Source organism: Solanum pennellii, chromosome 10, assembly GCF_001406875.1.
Source record: "Solanum pennellii chromosome 10, SPENNV200".
NCBI classification, from domain to species: Eukaryota; Viridiplantae; Streptophyta; class Magnoliopsida; order Solanales; family Solanaceae; genus Solanum; species Solanum pennellii.
Genome location: NC_028646.1, coordinates 19,503,706 through 19,516,116, shown reverse-complemented (window position 1 = coordinate 19,516,116; position 12,411 = coordinate 19,503,706). Strand labels below are relative to the sequence as shown.

The 12,411-nt window shown below is 35.6% G+C and overlaps 1 protein-coding gene across 1 annotated transcript; it reads left to right on the top strand.

Moving 5' to 3' along the window:
* The first annotated feature begins 1,151 nt into the window (after positions 1–1,151).
* Positions 1,152–2,417, top strand: LOC107001125. Its single transcript, XM_015199288.1, has 3 exons — positions 1,152–1,883; positions 2,182–2,271; positions 2,328–2,417. The coding sequence occupies exons 1-3, from the start codon at positions 1,152–1,154 to the stop codon at positions 2,415–2,417; spliced, it is 912 nt and encodes a 303-aa protein (XP_015054774.1).
* Positions 2,418–12,411: the final 9,994 nt, after the last annotated feature.

Genomic DNA, 12,411 nt, shown 5'->3' with positions numbered 1-12,411 from the left:
TTGAATATGGAAAATGCTACTAGTAACTGTAATTGTAAGATTTGGGTTTTTTGAGCAGTGATATTGACTGTAATATTCTTGATTAAGATGAACAACAAATCACATGTGACATAAAACACAGTGAGTTACAGAGGCAGTTCACTACTACTCTTGTCTATGCAAAATGTATAGATTATCTGAGGAGATCTCTTTGGGATAAGATTATTTAGCAAGCTAATATGGATAGCAAACCTTTGTTTTAAGTAGGTTATTTCAATGTTATAACTGCAGTGGATGAAAAACTTGGAGGGGCACCTTACAATATGAGGAAAAGCATGGATTTTATAGCAGTTATTGAAGCATGTGGCCTTATGGACATTGGTTTTAGTGGCCATTAATTCACATGGTCCAATAAGAGAGGTATTAATCACAGAATCTGGAAGAGACATGACAGGGCCATGGTTGATGATTCTTGGCTTGAAAATATGCCTCAAACCACTATTACTCATTTGTATTTTACAGGATCTGATCATTTTCCTATTCTAAGGGAAATAATTTCCATAGAAGAAAATCACATCAAGTATTTGAAATTCCTCAATTGTTGGGTGGAAAACCCTGTTTTCATGAATACTATGCAGACTTGTTGGGATAGAGATGTGGATGGTATTCGTATGTGGAGATTTCATCAGAAAATGAAAAGGTTGTCTAACACTCTTAGTGCATGGTCTAGGAAAGAGTTTGGGGATATTTTTCAAAATGTCAGAATGTCTGAGGAACAGGCTCACAAGGGGGAAGCGATTTACATTCTTCACCAAAGTGATGCTACCAGAAGTTCCTTACATGAGATTAATGCTAAATATATCAATTTCCTTAAGTTGGAGGATACTATATTGAAACAGAAAACTCAATTAGAGTGTTTCAAAGATGGTTACACAAATTCTAAATACTTCCATTCCATTTTAAGAGGAAAAAGAAGAAAATTGTTTGTGCACAAGATTCTCAGTGAAGATGGTGAATGGATACAAAGTGAGAATGATATTGCTCAGATAGCATGTGCTCATTTCAAAAAGATTTTTACAGGTGAGGAAAATCTCATTAATGAAGATACATTGGAATGCATTCCAAGGATGGTCAGCCAAGAATAAAATACTCATCTTATCAGTCTGCCCAATATGGAGGAACCTAAAAGTGTGATCTTCTGTATGAAGCCTATTTCCGCAGCTGGTTCTGATGGTATGAATGGTTACTTTTTTCAAATGTATTGGCACATTATCAAGGATGACTTAATGGGAGTTGTTAAGGTCTTCATTAGTGGTAAAATAATTCCTAAGTATTTCTCCCATTCTTGTATTATCCTACTTCCTAAAGTTAGTAATCAAAACAAGCTTACTGAGTTTAGGCCTATAAGTCAGAGCAACTTCACTTGCAAGATTATATCTAAGCTAGTGAATACTACAGTTACACCTATTCTCCCTTCCTTGATTTCTTCCAGTAGATCAGGGTTTGTTAATGGTAGAAGTATTTTAGAGAACCTAACTCTTGGTCAGGAAATCATCCAACGTATTAAGAAACCTAATATTGGGAGTAATTTTATCATAAAGCTAGGCATGGCAAAGGCTTTTGACAGGGTTTCTTGGTCATACATGTGCTTGGTTCTAAGGAAAATGAGGTTTGCTGAAATATTCATAGATATGGTTTTGAGAATCATGGCCAACAATTGGTATTCAATCATTGTCAATGCTAAGAGGTATGGCTTCTTTAATTCCACAAGAGGTCTCGAACAATGTGAACCCTTATCCCCTGCCCTATTTATTTTAGTTGCAGAAGTGTTATCTAGGTCTCTTAATAGGTTACATTCTCATCCGGACTATCATGGCTTCTTTATGGAGAAGAGGGGACCTCAAGTAAATCACTTGAGCTTTGCTGATGATATAATACTTTTCACTTCTGCAAGGTACAAAACCTTGATGATCATAATGAACACTCTAATAGAGTATGAAGAGACATCGAACAACTCATCAATGAAGACAAGAATCATTTTATGCTACAATCTAATGCTTTCAATAACACAAGAGATAGAATTAAAAGACTCACATTCTTCAAACAAAAGAAGGGTCCACTTACTTACCTAGGCTGCCCTTTATTTGTTGGTAGGCCTAGAGATATATATTTTTCTGATCCTGTTAACAAAATTATATGCAGGATTACACGATGACAAACAAAATAACTCAGTTATGGAGGCAAAGCCGTACTTACAAAGCATGTGTTACCGGCAATACCCATACACTTACTGTTTGCAGTAACTCCTCCATCCACTGTGCTTAAACAATTCAAAATGCTGATGGCAGATTTCTTCTAGGGATGGAGGAATGCGAGAAAGAGATATCACTGGGCATCATGGAATAATCTCAGCTTTCCTTATGATGAAGGGGAAGTAGGCATGAGGAATTTAAAGGATATATGTGTGGACTTTCAATTCAAACAATGGTGGATTTTAAGAACCAAACAAACCTTGTGGGGTGATTTTTTGAGAGAAAAATATTGCCAAAGATCCACCCCTTTTAGCAAAAAGTGGGATACTGGAGATTCATTGACATGGAAGAACATGTTGATGAAGAAAAAACCCTGAACCCTAACCCTAAACCTATCCCTATCACAAACATAACCCTTACCCTATCCTTAACCCTTACCCTAAACCCTAAACCCAAAGCCCAATGTAAAACCCTAACATTAACCATTAAACAATAGATATTACAACTCAAATCCTAATTCCTAAAACTACAAACATAAAAATAACAAAACCCGAAACCTAATACTATCTTTTACACTAATCCTAACCCTAAATTATAAACCCAAAAGCCTATGACAATAATACAAAACCCAAACATAAAATACTATACTATAGATTTTAAACCTTAAATGATAAACCATTAAACATAAACCTAAAAAAACCTACACACTAACCCTAACCCTAGCATTAGACCCTAAACCCTAAACCCTATGTTAAAAAAAACGCAACAACATAATACTTAAACCCAAACATTAAACACTAAACAGTAGATTTTAAATGCCTAAACCTCAAAACCTAAAAAAACCTATACCCTATCCCTAACATGAACCCTAATCCTAACCCTATCCTTAACCCTAAACCTACCCCCTAAACACTAAACCCAAATCCAAAATGCCTAAACACTAACATTAAACACTACTAAGAGATATATAAACTCAAATCCTTAACCCAAACCCTAAAACAAAAAAAAAACTATTCCTAAGCCTAACATTAAGCCTAATCCTAACCCTAACCCTAACCCTATACCCGATTTCAGGAAAAATAACCCAAGTCCAAATTACGAAAACCCAAACATTAAAACTAAACCATACATTTTAAACATTAAATGCGAAACCCTAAACCATAAAACCTAAAAAAAACTACACCTAAACCCTAATACTACTCCTAACTCTAAAACGTATGTCCAAAAATATTAGTCCAAAAAAACCCTAAGTCCAAAATATTAAAACCCAATCCTTAAATACTAAACTAATGATATTAAACCTCAAATCCTAAACCCTAAACCCAAAAACCAAATAATAATAAAACCTTACCCTACCGCTAACCCTAACCTTAACCCTAACCATAACCTTAAACCATAAAGCCAATACCTTACACCCAAAATACCAAAACCCAAACATTAATTACTAAACCATATATTTTAAACCTCAAATGCTAAATATTTAACCATAAAACCTAAAAAAATTTACACCATAACCCTTACCCTAACCCTAAACACTAAACACAAAACCCTAAGTCCAAAAAAAACCCAAAGTCAAAAATACGAAAACCCAAACATTAAACAGTAAAAAAAATATTTTAAACCTCAAATCCTAAACAAGAAAACCTAAAACCTAGTAAAAACATAAACCTTAATCCTAACCTTAACCCTAATCCTAACCCTAAACCATTAACCCGAAACCCCAAGCCCAAAATACCGATCGCTTTCTTATTTCTCAAATGTTTTCTCTCTCTAAAATTTCTCTCTCTAAAAAGTCTCTTGAGCGTTCTGCAGGAATTAGCCATCTCAGCTAATTTTTATGGAATTTTGTAATGTTGTGATGATTGAAGCACCTGCAGATGAGAGATTTAGGCCACCGAATCCAAATGCAATGACGCAAAATCCTTATAGTCAAGTCACAGGACATGAAATAACTGAAGAATGATCTTCCACTTCCTCGCAGTTGCGGGAAGAAGCGATCCATACTGCCATGGCGGAGGGGAAATTGGACGAATCATGTCACATTTACGAATCGAGATAGAAAATTAGAGGTAAAGAGGGTGAAATTTCATCGATGGATATCCAGGTGACTCAAAAAACGAGTGGGTCGAAGTCGCTTAGTTTATAGTATATGGAGGTGACAAAATAGTCTCAAGATAGAGATCCAAATCGATAGCAATCGGAGGGAAATCGTAAATGACTTGGTATTGGGGAATCATCCCCTATTCTTGATAAATGTAACAAACAAAATTTGGGTGAGTTGGGAAACAAAAATATTGAATTAGAAAATGCTAGGGAGATTGATGAATCGCAGATGAGAAGTCTTGTGCAAGAAAATCGACTTGGACAACAACAAAGGAATGCTTTTAAATTGGTTGAACAAGAAAATCCCTTCATTCAACAACAAAAAAGGACTGAGGGTTCAGACAAGGAAAAAGAGGTTAATATGGATTATGAACGACTTGTAAATTTTTCCAATCATTCCAGTTCTCTGAGTGAAGAAACACATGCTCTCAATCGAGCTAAGAAAGTACTAAATCATGGTTCAAAGGATACTATTCATTGTACATTGAATAGAAAGGCTTGTGAGTCTTTTGCTATGCATCACAATAGAACAGAAAATATACAAGGTAACATCACTCTTACTACTTTTATGTACAATAGTAATATTAGAATGAAGGAAAATAATAGGATTGCGAATGAACATAGTAGGCAGCAAGAAATAGATTATCAGTCGAATTTTCCTAATATTTCTAGTAAGTTTGATCGACCTATTTCTAAGTTTCCTACTGGAAAAACTGATCAAACTTTAATAAATCCTAATTTTTTTCCGAGGAAGATCAAGTTCAAGAACTTGCTCCCTTACACTGTAATACAAACCTATGCTGATAGATTGAGATATAATCAATCGAACAGAGGTGTAAGCATTAAGTTGACTGATCCAGAAATCACCACTAAACAAAGTTTACCTGCTGTTCTGTATGTGAAAGATCAAGTAATTAATGATTTTTCTTCTGCTTGTAAATTCACTCTTATTGGAAAATTTGTTTATACTATGCCTAGAGTTGAATTTATTAGGAAGAACTTCATTCTTCAAATGCAATTATCAGGTGGAGTGAACATAGCTTATTTTTACCTAACCCCTAACCCTAACCCTTCCCCAAACCCTAAACCTAGCCTTAACCCTAACCCTAAACCTTAACCATTAACAAAAAACCCCAAGCCCAAAATACGAAAACCCAAATATTAAACACTAACCCAGTGATTTTAAAAAAATCCTAAAACCTAAAATCTAAAACCTAATAAACTTTAAATCCTCACCATATCCCTATCCCTAATATGAATCGTAAACCTATCCTTAACCCTATACCTAAACCTAAACCCAAAGACAAAAATACAAAAACCGTAACATTAAACACTATGTAAAAAAAACCCTAAGTCTAAAATACAAAAACCCAAACATTAACATTAAATTATAGATTTTAAACTTCAAATCCTAAACCACAAACACTAAAACCTAAAGAAAACTAAACACTAACTCTAAGCGAAACCTTAAACCCGAACCCGAACCATACATCATAAACCCGAAACCCCAAGCCCAAAATACAAAACCCCACATTAAGCACTAAACCATAAATTTTAAACAGAAAATCCTAAACACCAAAATCGAAAACCTAAAAAAAACAAAAACTCTAACCCTAATACTATCCCTAACCCTTACTCAATCCTTATTCCCAAGCTTAAACCCTAAACCCTAAATTGAAAGCCCAAAACATCAAAACCCTAACATAAAAAACTAAATCGTAGATATTAAAACTAAAATCTTTAAACCCAAACCCTAAACCCAAAAAAATAATTTAAACCCTAACACTAATCCTAACCCTACCATAAACCCTAAAACCCTGGCACAAAGTACTGAACCCTAACATAAAACATTAAAAATTAAACCATAGATATTACAACTCAAATCCTAAATCCTAAACCCAAAGACTAAAAGAACCACAACCCTAACCCTAACCCTAAACCTATCCTTAACCCTAACCCTAACCCTAAACCATAACCCAGAAGCCCAATGCCCTAAATACCAAAACCCAAATAAACCATAGATTTTAAACCTAAAATGATAAACCCTTACCCGAACAATAAACCCAAAATCGTAAACCCTATGTTAAAAAAAAGTCTAAGTACAAAATACGATAACCCGAACATTATACACGAAACCATTGATTTAAAACCAAATATCCTAAACACCAAAACCCAATTATTTCCCCTGAATCCATTCGGTTAAATCAAGAAGATAAAAAAATTGGGAATGTTTTTTCTAATCAAAGGCGACAACATACTTCAAAATCATGTAATTTGACCGTGCCATTTGAGAGAATCGAGTTGGCGATTTCTGGGGAAGTCGCGAAGGAACTTCATTAAACTAGATCTCAAAATCGACCAACTTCCAGGTTGATTCAAGGTGAGCTACTCACTTGGGTTTATTACCCTAGGGAAGGCGTACCTCTCACTACAATTTCATACTCAAATGATGGCCAGGCCGCCGGCGAAAAAATTCCGGTGACTCAATGGTTATTCGAACGAAAGATATTAATGGGGGAAAATGAAATCGATTCTAATACTCAAAACGTTCATCTCACCAACATATCAAATCAATTATATCAAGATTACAATCCTATGGGAAACCATGGGCAATACAAATCGGATATGCAACACAGGGGTGAGATATGAAAAGGCGAATATGAAAAGGCTGTTCTAAGCTTGAAAAATCAACAAACTAAAGTAGTAGCTCAACCAAAAGAAGTGATAAATGTAGAGAGTTCTTCACACTTCTCCTTAGGAGTGGCACCAAACAATAACACAATCCTCAAGGAGAATCAACCGAAGGCAAGTATGAAGGCTGAATATACTGATCTAAGTAAGGGAGTCAACTTACAGGAACAACATCAAAACTACAATGAGCAAAAGAGGGAGAAATAACACTTGGGTATGCAAGCTAATTATACTGATAGAAATGAGGGAGCTAACATACATGAAAGAAGCAAAAATACAATGGTCAAAGGGAGAAGGAACAAAACTCAGGTAAGTATCCTCAACTCAATTCAATATAAAAGCAAAATTATAATTATGAAAGTGTTGGCCATGTGAATCAAAATGCCATGGGAAATTTAGCTGCTGAATCTGGCAATTCTGTACAAAAGGATATAGTAAATAGGATTGGGAATCAAAAGGAGCAAGATACAAGGAAAGGTGATAATGATCAGGGGAAAAAATCAAAGGAATGTGGGGGAGAATAAGGGACAAAACAAATACCATAGAGACTTTCCTAAAATCTCTAGCAATTTTGATAAACAAAATCCTCCACCATGAAATAATTCCCAGCCTACTCCGAACAAAAAATAAAGATCATAGCAATACTAAAAACCAGCAAGACAAAATCCCTGAACCTTCCCCTTATACTGTGATTTAGACATTAGCTACAAGATTAAGAAAAATTCATGCAGCTCAAAACCACACTATTGTTCTTAAAACTCCCCCCAGGCTGACTACGATACAAGGACAGCCAACAATTATATTTGATATGCATGATTTTATACACACATTAACTGTTGATTGTAAATATACTTTGGTAGGGCAATTTAGTACAACCATGCCTAAAATGGAACTCATTAGGAAAATCTTTATTCAACAAACCTAAATAAGTGGGGGGGGGGGTTACTATAGCTCACTACAATGCTAGGAATGTGTTTATTGATCTTCAAAATGAGCTAGACTACAACACTGTTTGCACTCAACAAAGCATGACTACTTAGGGCAAACTTATGAAAATACAATCTTGGATACCATTCTTTACTTCGGAAAAAGAAACTCCCACCGTACCAGTTTTGATTCTTCTACAAGGACTACCCTCGTATTGCTTCAATAAGCCCTTCCTTATACCTCTCTTAGAATTTGTATGCAAGTTGTTATATTTGGACACTACTTCTATTAAAAGATCCAGAGCAAGAATGGACAAGGTTAAAATGCATATTAACTTGACTAAACCTAGGCCAAGACATGTGTAGGTTAGCTAGACAATGGTAATGATACTATAGTTATTTGGCAACCTGTGGAGTATGAAAATATTCCACCCTACTTTAAATACTGCAGATACCAAGGCCATGATATAGATGAATGCAAATAAAAGATTAGATTGGAATAAGAAAAAGAAAAAAAAACACAAAAACAGTGAACAAAAAAATCACAAAGGGAAGGAGAATTTTGAAGGACAGACCAAGGAGAACGAAGCGAAAAGAAAGCAAAATAATAATGATAAGGGGAAGCAAAATAATAGAGCAACAAATGGAAGAGGAATGGCACACACAAAGGAAGAACAATAACAAAACACAAGATGAGAAAGCCACCAAGATAGCATGGAAACCAGTCCCTGCACCAAACAAGCAAGCAAGTGAACAATTTCAGGAACCAACTCAGCAAACAAGTATTCTCAATAATTTTCATCATAATTCTTTCACTAACATTTCAATGCAGGAAAATAAAGAAGGAAACCAAGCGGAGCACCAAGACAGTAGGATGAAAAACACAAAGGGAAACACAAACCAAAATACCATTATCATAGGATCATCTTATCAAAATCCAACCCTCAAAGGTTCATGTATCATAGCTATGCGACCTAACTATTTTGATGTGCTGAACGAGATTGGTGAAGTTGTTGGAGGTATGGATGGGGGCTGTCAGGAGGAAACAACTAACTCGCAAGAAAGGGTTACCAAAGGGGGGAGTTTGCCTCATGTTCTGCATGAGGGGTTGGACACAGACCATAGTCCAAACTTTAGAGCCTCGAATAACTCTAGGAATGAGCAACATCGGTAGGAACAACAACAGATTCAACAACAGGTGAAGGCTGGAAATAGAAGACAACAGAAATCTGGACAAAATAACGAAAAACAACAAAATTTAAATGAGGATAATAAGAAAAATAACAAGAAAAAAGATTAGGGGAAGCATATTGATACTTGTACTTCTGAAAGCACTCCCAAGAGCAAAAATAAGCCCTGCAAACAAAAAGGGGATGCTGCTAAAAGGAGGCAGAGTATGCAGCAAAACAGTGGAGATGAGCAGGCACCTGGAATGAGGGAGGAACCATGCAAAAAATTTTTTATGGTCAATGACAACCAAGGGTTGGATATCCCCCCTCTTCAGGCTAGATACATGACACCACCCACAGCTGAACCACTTGATAAGGAGCAACAATTCTTTCAAGTTAATACTGTTCCTTTGATTGATGAGTATGCTCTGAATATTTCTGAAGATGAATTTTGTAAGGACAACCATTCTCTAGATGATATGGATGAGGATGATGAGACTAGTAAGGATCTGATTAAAGCCTTAAGTCCTTCAAAAGATCAGGCTGTAGAGGATGAAATTCCACAGGTATCAAAAAGTCAAGGCTTATCTCCATGACGGTTCAAACATGACAGATTTCATTTCAAGAATCAAGATATCAACATTGTCACAACTGGCAGACCAAATACTAGATTATTCTCATCTATATCTTCCTAATGATTAGTACAATCATTTGGAATGTGAGAGGGATCAACACTCAAGGCTGTTGGAGAGACTAAAAATGCTCAAGAAACTCCACCAATTATCAATAATAACTATTTTGGAACCTTTTTCAGATAGTGTACATGTGCAGAATTTCAAAGTTCAATTGAATATGGAAAATGCTACTAGTAACTGTAATTGTAAGATTTGGGTTTTTTGAGCAGTGATATTGACTGTAATATTCTTGATTAAGATGAACAACAAATCACATGTGACATAAAACACAGTGAGTTACAGAGGCAGTTCACTACTACTCTTGTCTATGCAAAATGTATAGATTATCTGAGGAGATCTCTTTGGGATAAGATTATTTAGCAAGCTAATATGGATAGCAAACCTTTGTTTTAAGTAGGTTATTTCAATGTTATAACTGCAGTGGATGAAAAACTTGGAGGGGCACCTTACAATATGAGGAAAAGCATGGATTTTATAGCAGTTATTGAAGCATGTGGCCTTATGGACATTGGTTTTAGTGGCCATTAATTCACATGGTCCAATAAGAGAGGTATTAATCACAGAATCTGGAAGAGACATGACAGGGCCATGGTTGATGATTCTTGGCTTGAAAATATGCCTCAAACCACTATTACTCATTTGTATTTTACAGGATCTGATCATTTTCCTATTCTAAGGGAAATAATTTCCATAGAAGAAAATCACATCAAGTATTTGAAATTCCTCAATTGTTGGGTGGAAAACCCTGTTTTCATGAATACTATGCAGACTTGTTGGGATAGAGATGTGGATGGTATTCGTATGTGGAGATTTCATCAGAAAATGAAAAGGTTGTCTAACACTCTTAGTGCATGGTCTAGGAAAGAGTTTGGGGATATTTTTCAAAATGTCAGAATGTCTGAGGAACAGGCTCACAAGGGGGAAGCGATTTACATTCTTCACCAAAGTGATGCTACCAGAAGTTCCTTACATGAGATTAATGCTAAATATATCAATTTCCTTAAGTTGGAGGATACTATATTGAAACAGAAAACTCAATTAGAGTGTTTCAAAGATGGTTACACAAATTCTAAATACTTCCATTCCATTTTAAGAGGAAAAAGAAGAAAATTGTTTGTGCACAAGATTCTCAGTGAAGATGGTGAATGGATACAAAGTGAGAATGATATTGCTCAGATAGCATGTGCTCATTTCAAAAAGATTTTTACAGGTGAGGAAAATCTCATTAATGAAGATACATTGGAATGCATTCCAAGGATGGTCAGCCAAGAACAAAATACTCATCTTATCAGTCTGCCCAATATGGAGGAACCTAAAAGTGTGATCTTCTGTATGAAGCCTATTTCCGCAGCTGGTTCTGATGGTATGAATGGTTACTTTTTTCAAATGTATTGGCACATTATCAAGGATGACTTAATGGGAGTTGTTAAGGTCTTCATTAGTGGTAAAATGATTCCTAAGTATTTCTCCCATTCTTGTATTATCCTACTTCCTAAAGTTAGTAATCAAAACAAGCTTACTGAGTTTAGGCCTATAAGTCAGAGCAACTTCACTTGCAAGATTATATCTAAGCTAGTGAATACTACAGTTACACCTATTCTCCCTTCCTTGATTTCTTCCAGTAGATCAGGGTTTGTTAATGGTAGAAGTATTTTAGAGAACCTAACTCTTGGTCAGGAAATCATCCAACGTATTAAGAAACCTAATATTGGGAGTAATTTTATCATAAAGCTAGGCATGGCAAAGGCTTTTGACAGGGTTTCTTGGTCATACATGTGCTTGGTTCTAAGGAAAATGAGGTTTGCTGAAATATTCATAGATATGGTTTTGAGAATCATGGCCAACAATTGGTATTCAATCATTGTCAATGCTAAGAGGTATGGCTTCTTTAATTCCACAAGAGGTCTCGAACAATGTGAACCCTTATCCCCTGCCCTATTTATTTTAGTTGCAGAAGTGTTATCTAGGTCTCTTAATAGGTTACATTCTCATCCGGACTATCATGGCTTCTTTATGGAGAAGAGGGGACCTCAAGTAAATCACTTGAGCTTTGCTGATGATATAATACTTTTCACTTCTGCAAGGTACAAAACCTTGATGATCATAATGAACACTCTAATAGAGTATGAAGAGACATCGAACAACTCATCAATGAAGACAAGAATCATTTTATGCTACAATCTAATGCTTTCAATAACACAAGAGATAGAATTAAAAGACTCACATTCTTCAAACAAAAGAAGGGTCCACTTACTTACCTAGGCTGCCCTTTATTTGTTGGTAGGCCTAGAGATATATATTTTTCTGATCCTGTTAACAAAATTATATGCAGGATTACACGATGACAAACAAAATAACTCAGTTATGGAGGCAAAGCCGTACTTACAAAGCATGTGTTACCGGCAATACCCATACACTTACTGTTTGCAGTAACTCCTCCATCCACTGTGCTTAAACAATTCAAAATGCTGATGGCAGATTTCTTCTAGGGATGGAGGAATGCGAGAAAGAGATATCACTGGGCATCATGGAATAATCTCAGCTTTCCTTATGATGAAGGGAAGTAGGCATGAGGAATTTAAAGGATATATGTGTG